Source organism: Ambystoma mexicanum, chromosome 13 (genome assembly GCF_040938575.1).
Source record: "Ambystoma mexicanum isolate Mex_15411 chromosome 13, UKY_AmexF1_1, whole genome shotgun sequence".
Taxonomy (NCBI): Eukaryota; Metazoa; Chordata; class Amphibia; order Caudata; family Ambystomatidae; genus Ambystoma; species Ambystoma mexicanum.
The window spans coordinates 729624945-729650115 of record NC_090938.1 but is presented as its reverse complement, the minus strand read 5'-3'; the positions used below and the strand labels follow the sequence as shown (position 1 = coordinate 729650115).

At 49.1% G+C, this 25171-nt stretch overlaps 1 protein-coding gene across 2 annotated transcripts in view; it reads left to right on the top strand.

The window, feature by feature from the left end:
- Positions 1-25171, top strand: part of LOC138521831 (histone H3-like centromeric protein A) — a 213173-nt gene that overhangs the window by 22671 nt on the left and 165331 nt on the right. For both annotated transcript variants that reach the window (XM_069634950.1, XM_069634951.1), the window contains exon 2: positions 15108-15326. In XM_069634950.1, the coding sequence (XP_069491051.1) occupies positions 15164-15326 (163 nt within the window). In that variant the 5' untranslated portion in view covers positions 15108-15163. The remainder of the gene's footprint in view (positions 1-15107; positions 15327-25171) is intronic.

Here is a 25171-nt window from a genome sequence, read left to right as displayed (position 1 = left end):
AGAAAAATGTAAAGAGCTGACAGATGCAGAAATTCTTGAGGCAGCTGATGCAATTACACCACCTAGCAAATATCGTAGATTGTTTCAAGCTAAACGAAGATTTTCTATCCTTCAAACAAAAGATGACACTTGGCCAGCTCCGGATATTGATCCAACAAAATGGCACTTCTCAGGCCAAGTGACTTCAAAAATTCCACAAATTATGCAGGAAGAGCTGGGGACTTCGCAGCCTATAGCTAATCCTACACCAGCTTTGGAAAGCATAACTCCTGCGAAACCTCCAATTTCAGTCCCCATTTTGTGTCCACAACAAACTATCAGTGATCAAGAAGTGCAGAGTTGCACTCAGACTCCCACACGAGAGCAAGTCGAAGTAGAGAGCTCTGTACCCCTCCCATCCATCTCGACACCATCAAAGCAAATTGGCTCGGCGGCAACGGGCTCCCCTCAATTCTTGATACAAGACCAACCACTGATCAATGATCCAATCGACAGTACCAAGCGTAAAGACCAGGTACTGACGATTTCACCCCAGTCACTAAGTGAGCCCTTAAGACTAATTCCACAAACTCAAGAGAAAGATGGTGGAAGTCAACATCCTGTCAAATCTAAAAATAAGTTAGTTTGAGAAAACTTTAGACTCTTTCTACTCAAACCTAGACAATTATACCAATCAAAGAAGACATTCTTCCGACTTCCCCCCAGAAGATCATTAAACATCACCACACCACCTACACGACCATCAACTTCTGGGATAGTTAAATCAGCTGCTCATCGTGACAACTCTTCAACTGATTCACATCCAAAAAAGCTCGACACTTGTACCTTGATGTCAGCACTATCCATAGCCCTCAACCCATTCATTAAACTACATGAAACAATAGGGGCCACGCTGAAAGACCATACAGCGATTCAAACTTCAATGTTGAACAAAATTTGGAGGGTTACATCATGGCACTAGAATCAAAGTCTTTTGCATCTACGATCAAACCGAGCCAAGATCTGATTATGGCGCCATCTCAAAAATTGACTTCAACTACGTGCCTTATCTCCCAGGGCATCACGCAAACAAACTCAGAAAGCACTCAAATTCCTTCTTTCATTGACTTAACTGTCCCACCAACTCTTTTGATAGAAAAAACCAAGTTAACTAAAGGGGTGGAAAAAACTAACTCCCACCAACAAGGACCAGTATTAACAACATCTTCAATTTACAAATCAGACTCAACAAGCTCAAAAGCTACAGATGCTCAAAGAGACCTTTTTACCCCACTAAAAATAAAGGGCAATGTAAAGAAAACTGGGGAGGTAAACAGAGCTGAAAAAGAAACATCGAACGTTTCTCCTAGAGGAATAGAAGCATTTCTAAATAACGAAGACATGATGAACATTACTCAACATATCACTGATCAATCAACATTCTCGAACCAAAACTTGGAAGAAATACCTGATTGATCTACAACTTCTATACTTCCGGCAGGGAATCATAATAAAGAAACAATCTAGAGAATCTCCATTTCTAACCTTAGAAGAACGAACAACGCGACTGGCCACAATCAATCATAAATTAATAGATCCTGTATTTGGAGAGTCCTCGATAGTTCTTAAAACTAACTATCCAAAACAAGAAATTGAAACACAACATTTTTTTTCTAGCCGACAGCCAACAAGATGATCCCATAGATCGCATAGTAATCCTCAAACTCCGTGGCCTAAAGCGCAGCAAAAGAAATTTTCAATAAGAGCTCCCATCAAGGAAGCCCAGCGACCAACCTACAAATCAAAAACCACAAAACACCACATTAAACCTTTAATACGATGGATATTGAAACGAACAGATCCCTGGAAACTATGATGAAGTAATATTAAATAGAAGATCGGTTATGGACTTATTCAGTTACATCCCGAAACTACGATTAGTAAAGTCAGATGACCTCCAAATTGTTGACCCGAGCCATCAGGGATCCAGGGCAATTTCACACCTATACATAGCGTCACACGCAACAAAAAACGCCCTGGAATCTGCCCTTGAGGAACTTTTAATAATGGGCTACGACCTCACCGAATCTTCGAGAGAAATCAAAACTTGCAATCACCAAGCAAATAAAGATTCCCAGGCATCCATAAAAGCAACTGAATACTCCCAGTTTTCACGCCAAAAACGTCGCCAATCACTAAAGAAAACGACAATCGTCACAGTTTTGGACCAAACCAGACTGAAACAATCAACAAATCACAACCCAAGGGGTCAGCCAAAGATCTTGAAAAACTAAACCCAGTGCATATGGAGCCGTCTGGTAGACTGACGCTCCCAAAAGAAGGTCAAAAACTTCAAAGGACAGTTCAGAATGAGCCCTATCCTGTGACAGCAAACCCATCTTTAAACTCATCTTTACATTCTCTTTGGTCATGGTTACCAAAAGCTTTAAAGTTAAACCAACAAAAATAGCCACCCGAGAATACGATTAACAGCAACATAATAGACTGTCTAAATTCAAACGCCCAAGACCAAATAAAATTGTGCTCGTAGAACACCCGAGGTTTCCTTCATCTAACATCAGGACCCTCAAACCTAATAAACTACGACATCATCTGTTTGCAAGAGACATGGCTTCTACATCCTCCAGTACTTGATGGCTATGAAACCCACACAGTGTTAGCCAGGAAAGGTTCTTTAGGCCGCCCAATGGCTGGTCTCCTGATCGCGATCCGTAGCGGACGAGGCCTTGTAAACTCGCAAAAGCTAAAAGAAAATCATTTCATGCTGATGGTAAAGCTAAATTGGATTACTAAAAAAAGAGGATCGTCTAAAACCTTGATAAAGACACTCATAATTGTGACCATCTACTGGAACCCAGCCACTATTGAAAGTTCAAGATTTATCAACACAATAGAACAAGAGTTGGACTGGGCGCAAGTTTCACATAAGCCTGACCACGTAATTTTATGTGGCGACCTCAACATTAACAGGCAACCTTCGACAAACTCAAAGGGATATAGATCAAAAAAACCTTCAGTAGATCAGAGGCCAACAAAATGGCAAAATTTAATGAAGTATAGATCTTTTGACAACTTGGATCTAGCCTTTCCTGATCCTAATAGACTTCCAACTTGGGAAAGAGCAAATTCAACTTCCACAATTGACTATATCTTCGTATCTCGCTCTCTACTACTTCATATTAACTCCTTTAAAGTAATCAAAACAAAGGAAAGTGACCATAATCTTCTTGAAACTACTTGGTCCACAACCTCATCGATTAACCACACTATGACTTCAGATATAGAAGTCTCTATGCATGGAACAAGACTCAGAATAACGGAAAAGGCTATAACCACTATTACAGCCCAATATAAAGACCACAACAACCAACTGCCTAGGATAGACGTGGACTATCTACCGTTACTAACCACCTTTAGAGTTCCTCAAAAAAAAAGAAGACATCACCACTAGACCAAAAACATACCTACGATAAAGTAGTAATGGAAAAAAAGAGAGAATTGAGGAGAATAAAAAGACAAGCAAAGAGATTCGAGCCCTAAGCAGCACTTGAGATCATCAAAGTGGCTGTTAAAAACTACAAATCATGGTTAAAAAGTCACTGTCATAAGTTGTATCAACAAGACGCAGAAAACATTCTTACGGCCATCACCAGAAACAATGCCAGAGACTTTTGGACCCTACTCCATTCAACTGCACCAGGAGACTGGCCATGTCAAATAAACGGAATTGGCCAACTGGCCTGGGAAAACCACTTCCAAACTCTTTTTGAGTCCAATTACCAAATTTCCTATGATGGAATCTAATGATTCCCCCTGGATCAGCGTGGACAACATTGAGGACATTATAGCTCTAATTAAAAAGTTAAAACCATCACGTGCGCCCGGACCTGATGGCATTACGAATTTTGATTTGAAATCCCACCCAGAGACCTGGGCTCCTTTCTTGAGCCAAATATTTAAACGCTGCACAGCCACAAAATCCATCCCACCTTCATGGACATGTGCAAACGTGGTCCCTATCTATAAAAAAGGAGATAGGTTCGTCCTATCGCCCTCCTTGATCCAATAGGCAAGATGTTTGGGTCTTTGCTGTTAAAACATTTCATTACCTGGGCCAATGATTCCCCGTGTCACGACAAGCTCCAAACTGGCTTTAAAAAGAATTTGGGGACAAATGCCAACATTTTGATATTGAGTGCCCTTAAAAGCAAAATCTTGGAGGGTCGCCCACGCCTATATATCACCTTTGTCGATCTCACACAGGCTTTTGATAAAGTAGATCGAGAAAGACTGTGGAGAAAGCTTGCCTTATGGAAATGTCCATTAGACGTACTCAACCCAATCAAAGCTCTTTATTCAAACACTACCATGAGAGTCCGCCTGAATAAACAAGGCACATTAACAGAAGCAATAGCAACTAACAGAGGTGTTAAACAGGGTTGTCCATTGGCTCCGGCTTTGTTTTGGTCCTATTTAGGCGACTTCCAAGAAACTGAAACAAAGATTCGAGCTTTCCCTCCCAAACTCGGAGGAGAACAAATTAGTCGCTTACTTTACGCCGATGACCTAATCTTGCTGGACAACACCCCTATTGGTCTTCAACGCCAACTAGCAAATCTTCAACTTTACATGATGTCAAATAATTTGGAAATTAATGAATCTAAAACAAAAATGATGATAATAGAGAAATTCCCTAAAGAAATCCACACCGAACTTGAAACTAGGCACAACTACCATTGAGAAAGTCACTAACTTTAAATACTTGGGAGTTATTGTAGATAGCTCGTACAAAGAAAAAGCAATGCAAGAGTACCTACGCGCAAAAACTACCAAGCTAGCCACACAAGGAAAGGCAATTGACATCAAATACGGCAGATTCTCAATTAGACCTGCAAGAGATTTTTATAAAGGGAAAGTTATTCCATCTTTGACATATGGCGCTGAAGCAATGCCGAATCTTCCACACGACTTATGGCCAAAACTAGAAGCAAATTTCTGGCGCCCAATCTTGGGCCTCCCGAAAACAACTCCGATATCAGTAATCGGACGTGAACTAACCCTCTCCTCGTTAAAATCAATTGTGGATTGTAATAGAGCACTATCGGAAATGCAGACAGAAAGATACGCCTCACGCCTATCAGTTGATAAGTGAAGAAATCCGACTGGGAACTTGTCATATGCTCACTCGATGGGAAACTAAAGTTTTGAACATCTTGGACTCAGTTGCCTGCAATACAGAAGATCTCATCGCCAATCCAGTCCGAGTTATCAAGAAAATCAAAGAACTCGACTGGATCAACACCAACGACCTTGCTTCCAAGTATAAACTCAGCAGCCACCTCCCTCCTTTCTCTAAAACTTGACTCCATCCAACCATTTCTGAAACTATTTCCAAATAGAGCGGCCCGAAATTACTTTTTAAAAATGAGATTGAATCTCCTAGAAACCAACGAAATACTGGTGATTAGACAACAATCCTTGTCAAGCTGCTGCCGTCTCTGCAAGTCCACTAAGGACAAGGAAACTATACGCCACTTACTTTTGAACTGTCCGGCGACGACAGAAATTCGTGATAGATACTTGACAGACATTTTTACAAATTTTACTCTTCAAAAGGAAGAAACGTGTTGGAACAAACTGCTTGACGGAGATAAACAGGCATGGCAGTTGGCCACCATAAACATTATGAAATACATCCTCAACGTGCTTATTCCCGCACAGATTGAATGAAAAAGTTCCACCGGTTCTACACCTTGTCTGGCAAAGCAATACAGAATAGCGGGATCTTTGGGAGTTAGCAACGACTTAATCTTTTCTTCACCTTCTTATTTTTGTATTTTCCTCAACTGCTTTTCGAAAATTTTGTTAAAAAATCTAAGAAGATTATATACAAATAAAAAATAAAATAGATTGATCGTAAGGTCTATTTACTACAGTACTATTAGGAGATCGACAATAGAAATGAGATCCTCTTCTAACCTTGTTTTTATTGAATAAGACAGCTTCCCTTGTGGTAGAGTAATCAATCTGTTTTGATACAGGCATGGGTCTTGATATTATTCCCTGTGGTCTAGATGGGTAACAGATGAATAGATATTAATATCATGGTCCGTCTGTTGTGCTTGATCTTTCTTCTCACCCAATCTCATGTAATTAACTCTTTTCCTCTTCTCTATTAGATCCTGAACAATGGGTCTTGAATGAGGAAAGACACTGTTGTGGTCAATAGTGTTTGTTCTCCCGAACTGTCCAGGATATTTTCTTACCTTTTTGTGAGGGAAGGTCGAGGGGTAGGATGGGACTCGGATGACGAATGAGGGTGGATAGGATGGATTGGTGTCAGGAACTGGGGATACTATGTCTCTCCTTTGGGCGCTCTCCTTGCAGTCCCTGGAGACCCCCTGCCCAGGTGATCCTCCTTCGCTTGTCCTCCGAGGGTTGGGATCCAAGACTGATGACCCTTCCCATGCCACCTGAGCAATGGGTCCCCTGGGACTACTTGTAAGAACACTCGGGTTTCGCACAGTATGCTGCCAAGGGTAGGGTGGAGCAGGACACCATGAAGCTGTTGGTGGAGGCGGCCACGTTGGTAGAGTTGAATGCGCAAGCTAAAGTAGTTTTGAGCGCTCCTATCCCTGTTAATATCCTGAAAGCAATTAAAGACCCCCCGTTTGCTAAGGCCCCAGGTTTGGTGTATTTTATTCTCCAACACATTAAGAATGCTCTCTTTAGCATTTGTCTAGTTATTCTCGTGAAGATAACAATGCATAGTTTCCAATTTTGCCAAATAAACTAGCTGACTAGAATCCCAGCATCCTACCAAAACTTTACATCTGAACTTCAAATCCTAACTACCCTTGGGATACCCCTCTGCTTGGTGGGCCTGGCTGAGTGACAAGGACCCGCCCTCAAATCTCTTAGAAATCGACAACTAAGTGCTAGGAGGCAACAATATCACTACCTATCCGTCCCTCCTCTACTGTCTTTTGTCCCTCAACTAAAGTCTTTTACCAAAAAACCTGAAACCTTACACTTCTGAGGCAACCTACCGGGTCTACTGTAACAAGCTCCTATCCTCCTTCCTCTATCCAACCGCTCTCAATTTATTTTAATTTTATTGAGCATTTGTATGGCGCTTTTTAAAACAGAATATTTTTGGCTCCAAGTCCATTGAGTAGGTGCAGGGGAAGGAGTGGACAGTGCTAGAGGGCCCAGGAGGGAAGGGCCAAGGTGACCCAAGGCCCAAGGTGAGCCAAGGCAGAGAACCTCGGGTTAAATGCTGGTACGGGCAACACTCTCAAAGTGTGATGTGGCAACACCAAGCAGGGTCCCACAGGGCAGTGCAATGGGGCGGGGGTTGCTGGTATTGACTGTGGAAGGACCTGGGATTCTGTGATATTCATGAGGATCAGGCAACCACTCACAGCAGCACTGGGGTGATTAGCAGGGAAGGAGGTAGAGAATAGCAGAGTTTTGAGCAGTTTCTGTAGCTTGAGGTCCGGGCCAAGTCTGAGCGGGGCTGGGAGGCTGTTCTGTGGGAAGCACCAGCCGAGGAGGGTGACCTGCCCCCATTCTCTGCTTGGAAAACTGTTTACGGTGGAATTGGAGGAGCTTGGGGCTCTAGCAGGGTAGTACCTAGGGAGGCGGAGATGGCGTGGTTGCAGGCCCCAGAAGGACTTCGGATGATAAAGAGGATCTTGAATTTGATCCTTGGAGCCAGTGGAGATAGTCCCTGGGCTTGAGGCCAAGGATACGTCTTGCAGCCCTGTTCTGGAGTAGCTGGAGGGTGTGAAGGGAGAAAAGGGGGGGGGGATATTGAGAAAGAGGCTGTTGCAGTAGTCCAGCAAAAACAAAGAGGTGATGGCTGGAAGGTTTAGAATGAATCTTAACCACTGGCGTTGCTCTGGGCAACCCTCCAGACCACCGTTCTTCGCCTGCCAAGCCATTACAGAAGGGAAAAGACCATATGCAAATCAGGCTTGGCCCCACCCCAAAAGGGGCAGTCCAGCCCGAACTGCTAGGTCACATTCCCTCTGCACGAGACCACAAGCATCCCCAAACATGTTTCGCCCTTGTTGGGGCTCATCAGTGAGGAGTAGCTTGGGTCTCTAGGCCCAGCAGGCACGGGACCCACGTCTGGGCATACCCGTCCCACTCGGGGTGACGCAGCAAAAACAAAGAGGTGATGGCTGGAAGGTTTAGAATGAATCTTAACCACTGGCGTTGCTCTGGGCAACCCTCCAGACCACCGTTCTTCGCCTGCCAAGCCATTACAGAAGGGAAAAGACCATATGCAAATCAGGCTTGGCCCCACCCCAAAAGGGGCAGTCCAGCCCGAACTGCTAGGTCACATTCCCTCTGCACGAGACCACAAGCATCCCCAAACATGTTTCGCCCTTGTTGGGGCTCATCAGTGAGGAGTAGCTTGGGTCTCTAGGCCCAGCAGGCACGGGACCCACGTCTGGGCATACCCGTCCCACTCGGGGTGACACAGCAAAAACAAAGAGGTGATGGCTGGAAGGTTTAGAATGAATCTTAACCACTGGCATTGCTCTGGGCAACCCTCCAGACCACCGTTCTTCGCCTGCCAAGCCATTACAGAAGGGAAAAGACCATATGCAAATCAGGCTTGGCCCCACCCCAAAAGGGGCAGTCCAGCCCGAACTGCTAGGTCACATTCCCTCTGCACGAGACCACAAGCATCCCCAAACATTTTCGCCCTTGTTGGGGCTCATCAGTGAGGAGTAGCTTGGGTCTCTAGGCCCAGCAGGCACGGGACCCACGTCTGGGCATACCCGTCCCACTCGGGGTGACACAGCAAAAACAAAGAGGTGATGGCTGGAAGGTTTAAAATGAATCTTAACCACTGGCGTTGCTCTGGGCAACCCTCCAGACCACCGTTCTTCGCCTGCCAAGCCATTACAGAAGGGAAAAGACCATATGCAAATCAGGCTTGGCCCCACCCCAAAAGGGGCAGTCCAGCCCGAACTGCTAGGTCACATTCCCTCTGCACGAGACCACAAGCATCCCCAAACATGTTTCGCCCTTGTTGGGGCTCATCAGTGAGGAGTAGCTTGGGTCTCTAGGCCCAGCAGGCACGGGACCCACGTCTGGGCATACCCGTCCCACTCGGGGTGACACAGCAAAAACAAAGAGGTGATGGCTGGAAGGTTTAGAATGAATCTTAACCACTGGCATTGCTCTGGGCAACCCTCCAGACCACCGTTCTTCGCCTGCCAAGCCATTACAGAAGGGAAAAGACCATATGCAAATCAGGCTTGGCCCCACCCCAAAAGGGGCAGTCCAGCCCGAACTGCTAGGTCACATTCCCTCTGCACGAGACCACAAGCATCCCCAAACATGTTTCGCCCTTGTTGGGGCTCATCAGTGAGGAGTAGCTTGGGTCTCTAGGCCCAGCAGGCACGGGACCCACGTCTGGGCATACCCGTCCCACTCTGGGTGACACAGCAAAAACAAAGAGGTGATGGCTGGAAGGTTTAGAATGAATCTTAACCACTGGCGTTGCTCTGGGCAACCCTCCAGACCACCGTTCTTCGCCTGCCAAGCCATTACAGAAGGGAAAAGACCATATGCAAATCAGGCTTGGCCCCACCCCAAAAGGGGCAGTCCAGCCCGAACTGCTAGGTCACATTCCCTCTGCACGAGACCACAAGCATCCCCAAACATGTTTCGCCCTTGTTGGGGCTCATCAGTGAGGAGTAGCTTGGGTCTCTAGGCCCAGCAGGCACGGGACCCACGTCTGGGCATACCCGTCCCACTCGGGGTGACACAGCAAAAACAAAGAGGTGATGGCTGGAAGGTTTAGAATGAATCTTAACCACTGGCGTTGCTCTGGGCAACCCTCCAGACCACCGTTCTTCGCCTGCCAAGCCATTACAGAAGGGAAAAGACCATATGCAAATCAGGCTTGGCCCCACCCCAAAAGGGGCAGTCCAGCCCGAACTGCTAGGTCACATTCCCTCTGCACGAGACCACAAGCATCCCCAAACATGTTTCGCCCTTGTTGGGGCTCATCAGTGAGGAGTAGCTTGGGTCTCTAGGCCCAGCAGGCACGGGACCCACGTCTGGGCATACCCGTCCCACTCGGGGTGACACAGCAAAAACAAAGAGGTGATGGCTGGAAGGTTTAGAATGAATCTTAACCACTGGCGTTGCTCTGGGCAACCCTCCAGACCACCGTTCTTCGCCTGCCAAGCCATTACAGAAGGGAAAAGACCATATGCAAATCAGGCTTGGCCCCACCCCAAAAGGGGCAGTCCAGCCCGAACTGCTAGGTCACATTCCCTCTGCACGAGACCACAAGCATCCCCAAACATGTTTCGCCCTTGTTGGGGCTCATCAGTGAGGAGTAGCTTGGGTCTCTAGGCCCAGCAGGCACGGGACCCACGTCTGGGCATACCCGTCCCACTCGGGGTGACACAGCAAGTAGTCCAGCCTGGAGGGGACCAGAGCTCCGGAGACATTGAGCTTCTGGGGGAAGGTGAGAAGGAGGAATTCCTCTGAGGTAGAGGAGCTGGAAGTGGGACTTCTTGGTAATGTCCATGATGTGTAAGGTGAAAGGGAGAGTAGACGATGACCCTGAGGTTTTTAGCCTCACAAGATGGTGGGGGTAGAGGGCCCAAAGAGGGTTGCCAGAGGGTATGAGTCATTTACAGCGCGCCTGTACAAAGTGTTTCTAGGCACGAAACGTATGAGGAAAAGACGGCCTAGGTGTCGGGATCTGTCTTATTGGCACTAAGAGTTCATTCGCTGGACACAGTCTTGAATGAGAGAGGAGGGAAGTAGAGGAAAGTTTGAATGAAGGCTGTCTCATCTGCATAACCCTGAGGGGGATCGGGTGAGCTAGAGGGGCGAGATGAGTATTGAAGAGCTGGGGGATGCCACAGGTAGAGAGGGTGGTGGACGAGAAAGGGCCCAGTTGCAGATGTGAAGGGTGGTTAGTGCGGAAGTAGGTTAGCCAATCCAGTGCTTGGTCAGTGATGCCAACAGTGTCCATCGGTTATGAGGATGGAATGGTTGACCATGTCAAATGCAGAGGAGAAGAGAACAGCATGAGTAGATTTAAGAGCATGGTTTCATGGGTGTTCAGGAGAGCAGTTTCTGTGCCTCTGGATGTCCGGAATCCAGATTGATGCTCATGAAGGATCAGTGTAAAGGGTCAGTTGGGGGAGGACCTACTGTTCCAAGAGTTTACCCAGGAAGGGGAGTAGTAGAACTAGGGCAATAGTTAGCCAGACAGGGGGTGTCAGCAGAGTGCTGTCTTTAGGAGAGGGTGCACAAGGTAGTGCTTGATGGATAGAGGGGAAAGAGCCAGCATCGGTAAGAGGAAATGTTGTCCTTGATGGTTCTGGGGGAGCAGGAGGAGGCCTTCATAGAGTGGACCGCTTTAGAGACCTCATCCTGTGCTATGGGCCAGAGAGTGGACCAAGGGAGGCAGGAGAGCGGGCATGGGGAGGAGAGGGCGGTGGAGGCGAGTGAGGACAGTCTGTCTTTAGTTTGGGATGTGAAGTGGAAGGCCAAGGCAGTGCAGAGAGCCTGTGAAGTGGAGGGGTGGAGACCTCGAGTGTTTGGGGAGTTTCTTGCAGATGGAAGTTTGGCCAGGTTAGTTGCTCCAGAGATGCTGGCTTGGATGTGGGCTCACTTCTTGGAACGGATATGATGGGATGAGGCAAGGTTGGCCCATCCAGAGAGGGATATGGGGGTGGGGGGGGGGGGTTGAGGGGGAGAGCTAAGGGGGGGGTCTGTAGATGGTGGCGAGACTCCAAGCCTAAAGACTGGAATTCGAAAGAGTAGTATTGAGTACGAATGATGGAAGCAGGGACCCACTCGGGGAAGATCAGGGACCCTCTGCCTCCAGAGCTGTTGGGTCTGGGTTTGGAGAGGATTTTGTAGCCCTCAGGAAGGAGTGTCCAGAGCAGTGACCGCTGTCATTGAACCATGTCTCGGTAAGAGCGAGGACGTCCAGTCTTCGAGAAGGAGACGTAGGTCAGGAGTGTTTGACAGCTGAGCGAGCATTGAGTAGCGAAGTGAAGCTTGTTACCACCTTTGAAGGTTTTCCGAGGGGGTGTACAGGGGCGTGAACTCCCATGGGTGGTGGTGAAGTGAGGAGAGAAGGGAGGCAGTATGAGGAAAGGCAGGTGGCGGTCAAAGAACAGTGGGTTGAGTACCTTGGGCCACGATGTTGCCACTGTGATGGACATTAATGATACACCTACAGGATGAGAAGTAAGCGAGGAGTAATTCCCACCTGCTCACCATTTAATGGGTGAGGAGGAAGAGGGCGATAGTGGAGACCAGATTTGGGTGGGCCGGGGGAGTCCATAGGTCAGGAGAAGGGACCGTGAAGAGTATGTCCGTAATAGTCGTAAGTGTCGGCAATAGGTAGGTCTGGATAAGAGGCCAGGAGAGCTTATTTTCAGCTTTTTTTCCTTCCAGACTTCGTGGGGGGGGGGGAATGATAAGTGATGGGAGGAGCAGTAGAATAAGTGCCATGGGGGTGGGGGGAGAGATACGCAAGGGAGCTGCCCAGTGCATGGGAATTCACCTAGTGGCCTAGCAGCCAGGCAGGCACAGGAGAATGTGTGCAGGGAAGGCAAACTGCACAGAATGATGCACACCTAGATTTGAATTTTCCAAAAACCACTAGTACAGCACATGGGATGGGGGGGGGGGGTTAAATATATTAGGCACGTTTAAAAGGGATTACGGGTTTGGCACCAGCAGGCAGCAGAGGGCAATGAAAGAGAAACGGCATCTGTGATTACCGGGCCCACATGTGAGAGGCAGCATTGGGCTGGAAATGCACTATGGCTCATAGTCTGAAGATGGAGAACTAATGCAGAGACAATTGAAGTGGTAAGTGAAAAAGCCGTGGAGTTAAGAGAGCATGGCAATCTCATCTGAAGATGGATAGCATGGCTCAGGCAGTTACCATAGTAGGTGGTGGGGGAGGTAGTATCAAGTCCTGCATAGATGCTTACCAGTAGTTACAGCCCTGTGGAAGGGTGAAGCGTTCTCTGGCTCCTCCTGGTCCGGACAGGGCCTGACCGGGGGTGGACCTAGCCCTTGGATGAGACCCTTTGAGGGGGCCGGCGAATGCCTGCCAGCTCTAGGGGCTTGCTGCTGAAGTGGGCAGCAAAGCAGTTGGGCCCTCACTGCATCGATCCGTGTCTGTCGAACAGGCGGCCATCATGGAGGGTCCTTGTGGCAGTGCAGGAAGGCACTCTGAGGTTCTCGGTGCGGGTTGATGGTGGAACCCTTGAGTAAAACAGAAATGCCTCACAACCTGGGAATACTCTTACCGGTTAACCTGCACACAGGTTTCACATTTGCACCCAGGTAATGTGTACTTCTGACCTGCACCTGCACCCATCAACACCATAGGTGTTCAGCCTGCTATCCGACTAACACCACCCCACTCTCCTTGCATGTGCAGCGAGTTGGTGGAAGTGTGGTATTTAAGGCCACATGCTCACTCCTCTATTCACTACGTAAATGTAAAAACAACCAATCGAAAATGTGGTCATTGTGGCACATTAACACACACTTTTTCTCATAGTAGTGCTGTCGAGATGAGCAAGATGGGAACACCTGTAAAATCCATTAATTTGAAAAGGTTAAACAAAACAAGTCTATGGCTTCTAGGGGCAGTTAACTAAAAGTCATGGTTTTGAAAATTGCATGTAAAGCTTTTTAAAATCCCCTCTGTCGAGGATTTCTCTCCTGCCCTCTTTGCTGTGACGATCTACTTAATTGTGGCCAAAGGAATAAGGGCAGCACATCCTGGTATTGCGTGCTGTACCAAAATGTAGTATTACTATAAATTCCAGTGTTTCACCAGCAACGTGAATTTGTCCGGCTTGCCTACCAAAAATCTATTGTGTCAATGTTGTAGCCTAAAAAGTAAGTGCCAAGTTTTAGACGCACAAGCAGAGCAAATTTACTTTTTATTGTGTCAATGTTGTAGCCTAAAAAGTAAGTGCCAAGTTTTAGACGCACAAGCAGAGCAAATTTACTGTCTTTTATTGTGTCAATGTTGTAGCCTAAAAAGTAAGTGCCAAGTTTTAGACGCACAAGCAGAGCAAATTTACTTTTTATTGTGTCAATGTTGTAGCCTAAAAAGTAAGTGCCAAGTTTTAGACGCACAAGCAGAGCAAATTTACTGTCTTGTGGTGAAGGCATCTGTTTTCCTGCTTCTTACCAAAGCATTTTAAATCGTGTATTTTTTTTGTTTTGTCTCCACTTTATGGAAGGAAGCCTTAAAAATTAGAATTTGGAAGAACTGGCTCATGCCATTTGTAAACCTAATGAACTAATGTATTGTCCCATGCACTGCATGAGCTGCTTCTTTCTCTTAGGCAGTCAAGTTTGTGAATCAGCTAGGCCTCCAACTCCATCAGGAGCACCCCCTTGCACATAGAAACGTGCAGTTCCCCAGCCTGCATCCTCAATGTGCCATGCAAGGCTGGGGAAGCAAACCACCAGCCTTGCACAGCCAATTGGGCATGCGTGCTGGTGAACTAAGCTGTCCAAAGGGAACCGGGTTGCCCGTTCACAGGCGTACTCCCTCCGATGGAAAAAGCTGCTAAGGGAGTGTTCACTGGGCTGGCGCGTCTCATCCATGATGGATGGTTGAGTTCAGGTGGGTGGGTGCCTCTTCTCCCATTATGGATGGCCGCTCTTGCCAGGAGGGTGTTGGCTTGCACGTTCCGAGTACTACAAACTGGCAAAACCCAAAGCAAGTGTCCTGGAAAACATGCTATGAGAACATTGCAAAGTATTGCTTCTTACCTAGAAGGTCGACCTGGCGCTGGAGGGTGAGGATATCTATGCCTGACGAGGTAAAAACTACATTTTTGTGGGAAAAGCCACGGAATAACATGGGTGCTATATCACGCAGACTGTACATTAGATTGGGGAATCCTGTGGGGGATCGGTAGTGCCTTGGGTAGGCCCTTGCATTATTCGGGAAACTTTTAGTTCTTCAACCCACCCATCCCAACAATGCATTTTGCTGAATATATCTTTCTGGCCAGTGTTTGTTGATTCCATCAGTCAATACAATGCTTTTGCTATTTTCCTTGCAGGCATCTGCTGTCTCTCCTCCTAGGCCCTCCAGATTGGGACACGACAGGTCACGTCCATGAGGCCCAGGGAGACTTCCCCAGGCGCGTCTGCCTCGAAGCGCAAGGCCAAAGTGCCTAAGAAGGTGCCGGACCCACGACAACAGCCTGCACCGAGGCCCTCATCGCCCAGGCCTCCCATAGACCCTTTGACTTTCTCACGGCGCCGCACCCCCTCATCAAGTAAGAATCTGAGATGTTTGGGTGGTTTCTGGGAGAGCTACTTTGGTGTCTATTTATGATTGTCTAGAATGGGTTCTTCTAAAGACCCCTACTCTTGCTGTTCAGCCTAGCAGAACAGAAAACATCACTGTAGGTTTGTATCAATTGGTCTTAACGATCTGGGGCAGTGGCTCCTCTCAGTGCAAAATGATCACGCCGAAATTATCACGCCGCTGCTTCTCTATCAGTTGTGGCACTGACGCAACAACATAAAGATGCAGTGCATTTCCTTTTTTAAATGGTATTTTTGCTCATACCTCCCTAGTTCTAGTGGGAGTGTTTTACTCCCTATTTTTGAAAGTTGGTAGTAAAATGGCCTTTAGGGAGTAAAAAGTCCCGTTCCCAATGGAAGTATTTTATAAATGAGTAACTGTAAAACAAATGTTTTTGTGAAATATTCCTTTGCATGAAGTTTATTAATCCATATGAAGATAAATTTGACCTTCAACAGTTGTTTCTTCCCGTGATACTAATTGAACCCTAGATTAGTTTGTGGGGAAAGCAGGGGCAAAAGTGTCTGTGTCCAGTTCCCGTTTCTTTATTAGGAGTATTTATACTCCCTGTTTGTATATTTTGGGAGCATTTGCCTATTTTTAGGGAGTTGAAGTGGCCGATATACCCTTTACATGTGGGGCTGAATATAAATATCCCGCACAGTTGGCACGCTTAACTGAGAACATTGTGTTGAATGAGAGCTTGAACATTGTTCTGCATTAGTCTAGACAGATTCTGTAAAGACTGGTTGGATACCCGCAAGCACTCTTTGTGCATCTCGATAACTAACCCATCACCAAATGTATGCCGCCACGGAGGCACAGTACAAAGACTGGGCACTTTTGCATAGTTTAAAAAAATTAAGCATTTGTTTGTAATTCCCATTTGCAAATTAAGGCATTCCATGTTATGCAATTAAACTTTAAAACCACAGTAAAAGCTTGCTTGTCCATTATTGGTGTGTGAACCAATAGTGCCTGATCACTGTGAAAAGGCAGGACTATCAAGCTGCCTGCTCTGATTACCAGCATTTTGCCACTGAGAACCTAGGTTATCCATCACTGTCTTAATCCTGACATTATTACTAGCAATGGCAGGAGCTAGTTAATAGTGCATTCTGTTTAATGTGCAGGATAACAGCTTTTTCATTCTTTTTTTTTTTTAAACTTAAGTCAGTTCATAATGGTTTATCCCTGTGTAGTGTGAAAATAGAGGTTCCTATCGGTGCTTTGGGAACTGCAGTGTAAATGGCCTCTAGGAATCCTGACATTCTTCCTCCAATGGGCTGTGGCTTTCAGCCATGGACCTGCCTTGACCCTTTCTAGGCTTCCCAGCAGGCCTACTTCGCAAGCAGGCAGACTTCTGGGTCAACCACTGTAGATTTAATACAATCTGCCGAATCCTCTTGTAAAAACTAAACCTGGTTTCCCTGATTTTACCAAAGGAAGGGTGCCTTTCTCCATTTCTGGTCTTGCTACAGGATCCACTTCATCTAAATACTTTGCTTGCATGGGAGCACTTCCTTCCCCAAGCCAAAACGATCTGTGCAGTGCAACATTATTTGATCTGTACAGTCCCGTTTTGAGATTGGATGTTAAATGGATGCATCTCTTGCTTAGAAATGCACCTGAATTATGTCAATGCTCCAGCATGGGGCAAGGCATGGATTCAGATGCTCGTGACTATTCCCTGTCAGGCCGAGAATCCAAACCGTTTCACTTTCACTTACAAACTCTTTCTCCTTAAACCAGTCACTTAGTTCTGGGTCATACTGCTGCCAGCCAATGACTGCCCTCTCCCTAACCCCCTCCTCTGGCAGCCATCTACAGATTTTTTTTACTGCATGTTCAAGTGTTGGGAGTCCTCATGTTTTGCTCCGGGAGCTTTTCTTTGTTTATGCTTTTTTCGATAGTGTGCTCTTTTGCTTCTTTGACCAGCAAGCAGAGATCTGTTTATCAGTGTCTTCAATGCCACTCAAGGGCAAGAATTGTCGCTGTTTCATTGATTCCAGAAGTCCTTTTGGGCTTACACTGCATGCCAGACCGAGTCGGAGGAGAAGTAGGGAGGCTGCCATTTCAAGCTGTGCTCACATTTCAAGCTGTGCTCCAGTTGCAGATTGAGAAACATGTATGTAGAAAACAAACGCCTCCAGTGCCTCTGTTTTAAGTCCTTTGAGGGTGCTCCAACTGTGGGGGCCCAAGGAAAGGCCAAGCACTGCAAGTCCATTTCTGTCTGGGTTGCTGTGCAAGCTGGTACCGCGAGGGGCAGGGCACACCTTCAATATCTGCCTCCATCTCCGTCATTGCTCCAGCTCCTCCTCGAAGAGGAAGTCAGTTAACCCTGGGAAGCTGCAGGAGAAGTCCAAGGTGGAGTCGGACCTACCCCTGAAGGCCCAGGCGAAGTCACCCCCGACTATCAAGCTGGTGGTGGCTGCCCTTTCGAAGGCAAAAGGAGCTGACCTGTCCAGGGGGCCCCAGTGGTGCCCAGGGTATCCCTTCACCCTGAGACTCAGGAGAAGAGAATGCCATCCCTAAGGCCAAGACCAACCCTTCAGGATGCAAAAAAGGGAGGCGGCAGCCTCAACCATGCTTCAGGGCACGGATATTTCTTCCTCAGATGAGTATGACCTGGTGTCTGTTCACAAGGTCCTGGAGGAGGTGGGGGGGGGGGGAACAACAGCGGAAATGCTGAGGGGAACGGCGACGGTGGAAATGACGAGGGCGCTGGGCCCAGCAAACCTACACCCCACACCCCCACACCCCCACCCTAACACCTCTAGGACATATCAATGGACATCCTCTTGACCCTCCACACCCTGGTGTTGCAATCCAGAGGATGCCGACAGCACCAGGGCCCAGCCCCTGGCGAAACAGCACCGTACACCTCTGCACATGCCCTACCCCTGGACGACTGGTGTTTCTCCACCGCCGAGGGAGTCTCCCACAGTCTAAGGGGGCGGGCGTTCCATGCTATGAAGCGTATGAGCTCTTCTCCAGCATTGGATCTTTCATGGATTCACATGCTTAGAATATTCCTTGTCGTCAGACTGGGACCCCTCGGTACACATATATAGCCTTTTCCTATAGGAAAACTTCCGACACTTTTGTGTCCTATCCTCGTCCTTTTAGGACCTGCCTATGCATGCTCCGCAGGCCGTCCCAGTATAAGAGGCCCGCCCCCGCGGTTCCCCTTCAGATTTCAACCGTCTCCAAAGTAGTGGGATCTCCTCGTGTTGTCTTACTATTTTGTACTAGGTTGCCTTATTGGATTTCGAGTACGATATGTCCTCTGTATCAGGAAAAGCGCTGTTCCGTCCATGCGCGACGTGCGGCTTGAAAAAGGTTTACGAGGGGGACGGACATATGGATTGTATATATTGCCTCCACCCTCACCATTCGGCGGATGCCTGCGACATATGCAAGGGTTTTTCTCAAAAAACCCTCAAAGACCGGTACCGACGCCTGGTGGCATGGCCCCCCACCCCCCCCCCCCCCACCCCTCCTCCTCACCCCTCCCCCTCAGAGGTAGGCTCCACACAGTCGGCGAAAACATCACGCCGCGCGGCCTCGTCGGAACCACCGGCGAAGAAATCTAGACCGTCGGAAAAAGAGTCGTCTGGAACTCACTCCACTACAGACTCGTCAAAGAAATCATCCTCCTCAAAAAAGCATGAGAAGGAAAGGAAATCCTCCTCTGGCGATCATCACAGATCGACCACGAGTCGAGACTCGAGTAAAAGCGGGCACAGTGTGGAGAAGGCGGGACCGCCAAAACCACCTGCGAAGCCTGCGTTGTCGACGGCGATCCAGTCACCGGCCGCCTTCCCGCCAGTAGCGCAAGGGGCATCCTCCGTCCCGTCGACGAGAGCCTCGTCGAGAGCCTCGTCGACGGGGGTCCTACAGGAGACCTGGAGGCCTGAAGTCTTCGACCCTACCCCCCCCCCCCCCCCCCCCTCCCCCGAGGCTTTGCTACAAGAGCAAGCTATGTTGCTGTCCTCAGAGGTCAGAGGACGAGAGCGAGAGAGTGGCTGGCCCAGCAGACCTAGGGCTACGAGCGGCTGCCAAGTCGTCGGCGAGGGCATCCGTTACACCGGTATCCGCCCCTCTCCTCAATCGGTTTTGTCGTTGGATATTCTGTCCTCGCTTCAGTCGTTGGTCCAGCGACTGCCCCAGGCCAGCCTGCCACAGTCACCCGTCGCCGGGCCCGTCCCGTCAACCGCCGCACCCACGCACGCCAATCTCAACACTGGCGCAGGAGGAAGGTGAGCTGCCAGATTTGGAGTCGGACAGGGCAGCCATGTCAGAGGTCTCTTTATCCCCCTCCAGGGATCCTACCTGGGAGTCGGAGGCGGAGTTAGAAAATCCCCAGAAGCCCAGCTCACCCGTCCCCTCCGGACGACATTGCGTCATTCGATGGTGGAGAAGGCATGCAAAGAATTTAGTCTGTCCCAGGAAGAACAGAAAAAGGACTGTTTTTTTGTTCGACCACATGGGCAAGAGAAGGTGTTCTCGATACCGATACTTGACCATATATGGAAAGAGGGGTTGCAGACAATGAGACACCCATTCTCAGAACCAGCAGTGAAAGGACGACTAGAAAAAAAGTTTAAGGCTCCAGAGTCTACACCCAAGTGTCTATCCTCTCAACCAACACCAGACCCGGTGGTGTTGGCAGCAGCGAGGAAGGCAAAGGCACAGCACAAGTGCATGACTCCACCCGAAAATGAAGCGAGACGCCAAGATGCCTTTGGCAAGAAAGTGCTCTCCGTGGGAGCGACCACAGTAAAGGCAGCAAACTCTCTGGCAATTGTAGCCATATACGATCGGGAGATGTGGCACAGGCTGGCTCCGCTGCTTGACCATCTTCCGGAACAACAGAGGAAGGCGGCGATGCTACTGGTCCGAGAGGGCGAGGAAGCCTCAAATCACGCAATAAACATCGCAGTGGATCTTGCTGAGTCTGGCTTCAAGCAAGTCAATAATGGGGTCGTATTATGTCAACAGTCATGGCCGAAGTGTACCTACTTCAGACCAGAAGTACAATACAAGGTCTTAGATATGCCCTTTGAGGGAGACTTTCTTTTCGGTGAGAAGGTGGACGAGGCCCTAAAAGGGATGAAAGAAGATTCGGACACGGCACGTTCTTTGGGTGCCCTCCAGAGTGGCAGAAGCTATAAGTCTTTTCGCCCCTTTAGAGGGGCTTCAGGTAATTCAAGATTCTCTTCTGGAGACAGATCCTTTGCCAGATCGGCTTACCCCTCCCAGGGATACCGACGTGCCTCACAATCGGCTAACCGTCGACGAAACTTCCAGTCTTCCAGAAAACGACCATCATACCCATCGTCGACGAGAAACAAGCAAACTAAAGATCAGCAGTGACGTTCCACAACCCGTTCTGAGGGGGAAGAGTTTCAGCGTATGTTGATGAATGGGAAAGGATAACGACGGACCAATGGGTGTTAGACACTATAAGACACGGACACGCTCTTCAATTCAAACACAGCCCTCTGCAAATTCCACCTGCGTTCACCGCTCAGTCCCATATGAAGGCACTGCAACAAGAGATTACACTCATGTTAGCGAAGGGAGTGATAGAATTAGTTCCAACATCACAGAGAGGCCAAGGAGTCTACTCAAGATACTTTGTCGTAAAAAAGCCGAACGGCAAATGATGTCCCCTTCTGGACTTACGCGAGTTCAACAAGTCCTTAAAGAGCCTGAAATTCAAGATGCTCAAGTGATCCGCGCAGTTCAAAAGGGAGATTTCCTGGCGTCCCTGGATTTACAGGACGCGTATTTCCATATTCCAATGTGTCGGAAACACAGGAAATTCCTACGTTTTGTAATAGGGCGAACCCACTACCAATTCACGGTTCTTCCTTTCGGGCTCAAAACCTCCCCAGAACGTTCACAAAATGCCTGGCTCCAGTGGCGGCCTGGCTAAGGAAGCAAAGCCACCATGTATACCCATACCTCGACGACTGGCTGGTAAGGGGATCCTCCCCAGCGTCGACCAACACTAAGTCTGCAAGCCACCATGCAGCTTCTACAACGGCTAGGATTCGCCATAACCTTCGAGAAATCCTCTCTGCGGCCATCGAACGCTGGTATTCTTGGGGGCACAGTTCGAGACTCAGCTAGGGCTGGTGAAACCTTCTCTCGACAGGACCTCGAGACTCATTCAACAGGCGGCCCGGCTACAGCGAAACACCAGGATCTCAGTGAGAAAGTATGTTTCGGTCCTAGGCCATGGCATCCTGCATCCATCTGGTGAGAAACTGTCGACTTTTCATGAGGCCAGTCCAAGAATTCCTCGCAGACCGATGGACACAGGCTCAGGGATCGTGGTCGGACAGGATAACCGTCGACGACAAGCTACTTCGGACCCTTCAGTGGTGGCAGAGCTCCCACAATCTGAACAAAGGTGTGCCCCTACAGGAGCCGGAGTTCCAGAGCACCATAGTTACGGATGCGTCCCTAACCGGATGGGGAGCGCACATGGGTGCTCTCCAAACGCAAGGTCGCTGGTCTCCAACGGAGTCACTCCTACACATAAACGTACTGGAACTCAGAGCGGTATGATGGGCCTTGAAGGCGTTCCTACCACACATCAAGAGGTCGCGGGTGCGGATACTGACCAACAATACAACAGCCATGTTTTATCTGAGGAAACAAGGAGGGACACGATCAAGGACTCTCTCCATAGAAGCCCAGAAAACATGGCATTGGGCATCGAAGCACGATATCTCCCTCGTGGCTCATCACCTTCCAGGAGTGAGGAACTGCCAAGCCGACTCCCTCAGCAGAAACATGGCCCAGATACACGAGTGGGAAATGGACACGGGTCACTTGAAGAAAGTGTTTGAGAAATGGGGCCACCCCCCTCTGGACGCCTTCGCGACCAAAGAAAACAAATGCGAGAAATTTGCAAGCAGGTGGCCCCAAGAGGGTTCGGTGGTGGAGGCGTTCTCCTTCCCATGGACGGACTTGCTCCTCTATGCTTTCCCCCCGTTTCCCCCTCATACGTTAAACAATACAGTGAATACGCAGATACAATTGCCGGGTGATTCTAGTGACACCATACTGGCCGAGGCAACCGTGGTTCTCAGACCTCCTCCATCTATCGCTGGAACATCCCATAGCATTTCCGAAAGTCCCGTACCTTCTATCCCGGGACAGAGGCACGGTGTGGCATCACGACCCGGACAGTCTCAACCTTACGTCTGGCTCCTGACTTCTCGGAATTCGGGGCTTTAGACATTTCAGAGGAGTGCCAAGAAATTCTGCAGGCGGCTAGAGCCCCTTCCACTAACAAATCCTACTCCTATAAGTGGCGGAGATTCTGTGAATGGTGTAGAAAACAGCGGGACCTACAACCATTGTTGGTGACGCCGGAACAAGTTCTACCTTACCTGCTCCTCTTAGCAAAAAAGGGATTGCCCCCCTCATCGATAAAGGTACACCTGGCAGCCATCTCGAGGTTCACAAGGAAGAGGCAGTCGTCTCCTCTATTCAGTGACAGACTGGTGAAACACTTCATGCAGGGTTTATTTCGAGCCTTCCCCCGGTGTGGAGCCTCAACACAGTGTTGGCAGGTTTGATGAAACCGCCTTTCGAGCCTATGGCCACGTCCGACATGAAATTCATTTCGTGGAAGTTGGCATTCCTGATAGCTATCACATCAGCCAGACGTATCTCGGAACTACAAGCGCTGGTCCTGGACCCGCCCTACCTAAGATTCTTTAAGGACAAGGTAGTCCTGGCGACTAACCCTACATTCGTCCCTAAGGTTCAGACGGTATATCACAAACACTCATCCGTGGTTCTGCCTACTTTCTTCGCCACTCCATCGTCGGCAGCAGAAAAAACTCTTCATACCCTGGACGTTAAGAGGGCTCTGAAATTCTACCTACATCGCACACAAGACATCAGGGCTACTCGGCAACTGTTCGTCGCATATGGTCCGTCGACGAGAGGTAAAGCAATCTCGAAACAGGGATTGGCCAGATGGGTCTCGGCGACAATTGTTTTTTGTCACTCTAAGGCCGGAAGGCCACTGCAAAGACATCCTAGAGCCCATTCTACAAGGTCGATGTCATCCTCCACAGCGTTATGGGCCGGAATTCCGCTGACTGACATATGCCATATGCCAAGCTGCGGCATGGTCAGTGCCCCACACGTTTACCCGCCACTACTGCCTTGCCAGGCAGCATGCGGATGAGGTGCAGATGGGAAGAGCTGTCCTGCGCCATCAGGTAAGCTCCACGTTGTGGAGAGTGTTTTCTACCTTTGATGACAGTATACTTTCGGTGGGAAAGGTTATATGAGTTAACTTATTACTGCTGCGCATATGTGTTGAGTAGTAGGGTGAGGGTGCGTTACATTGCATTCTCACCACCGTCTCAAGTGTTACTGCTATACAATCTATTCTAAGCATGTGAATCCATGAAAGATCCAATGCTGGAGAAGGGAATAGTTTCTTACCTGTAACTCCATTTCTCCAGCATTGGTATCTTTCATGGATTCACATGCGCCCGCCAAGCCTCCCCGGGACTGCAATGTATGTGATCGATAAGTTTAACCCTTCCTACTTTGGAGGGGCCGAAGGGGAACCACGGGGGCAGGCCTCTTATACTGGGAGGCGATCGCAGAGACCCCGCCAGTGGAGACTGCCTCCGGGACTAGAGTTTCCCTGCCGCCAAGGAGGGAATCCTCTTTTCAGCCCATCGTCATGGCCACCATGATGGAAGAAGCGAGGGGGGGCACGGTAGCCTCCTCGAGCTCGGAGTCAGCCTCCGAGGAGGAACTGACCGAGGCCGCGAGGAATCTCGAAGTCCAATTCGAAAAGGTTTGATTCCCGTAAGGAAGATCCTCGGGAGATAACCGAGGAAGACGGCGAGGAAGAGCAGCCTTCCCTTCCGGCGCAGCTGGAACCTAGGCCTCAGGATAGCTTGGCGGCCATTTTGTCTGCGATCCAGTCCTTATGCTCTGAGATAAGGACGAGATTACCACGGGCCAGGCCGGAGGACCCGCAACCTGGCCCGTCGGGAAGTCCTCAGAACAAGCGACGGAGGATCCAACCCTCTCCTCCACTCGCCCCCGCAAGGCCTACGGTTCCCTCATCCTCCCACGAGTCGGGATATGACGGTGCGATGGGCTCGACGACGGGTTCTGATGGCGACGGTGACGGAACGGGTCTCCCGGGCCTCGCCACCCAACGAGATTGGCTCATTCCACGCCATGATCGCCAGGGCGTCCGAATTGTTCCAGCTCTGCCTGGAGGAGCAGAAAAAGGAAGGTTTCCTCTATCAGCGCTGGGAGGCCAAGAGGAAGACTGTCATCGCGGTGCCTCTGATCGATGACATCTGGGAGGAGGGCCTGTCGGTTCTTAAGAACCCCTCCACGGCACCAGCCAAACGGGACCGGTACGAGAAGTACCAGGTCCCCGAAACCGCTCCCTTGTGTCTCAGGGCCCAGCCAACGCCAGACTCGGTCGTCTCGGCGGCGAAGAAGAAAGCGGCGGGGTCAGGAGCCTCGGCGTCGAATTCCCGGCCAGACGGCGAGGGAAAGAAGTTTGACGATATGGGGCGGCGGGTCATTTCGGCGGTGGCGACGACTATCAAAGCGGCCAACGCCCTGGCGATCGTGGCCCGTTACGACAGGGAGCTCTGGTTTAAGCTGGCCCCCATATTGGACTTCCTGCCGGACGACAAGAGGTCCGAGGCCCTGGAAATACTTCAGGAAGGCGAGGTGGCGTCGGACCACGCCATAACGGTGGCAACCGATATTGCCGATCCCAGTTTCCGCCAGCTG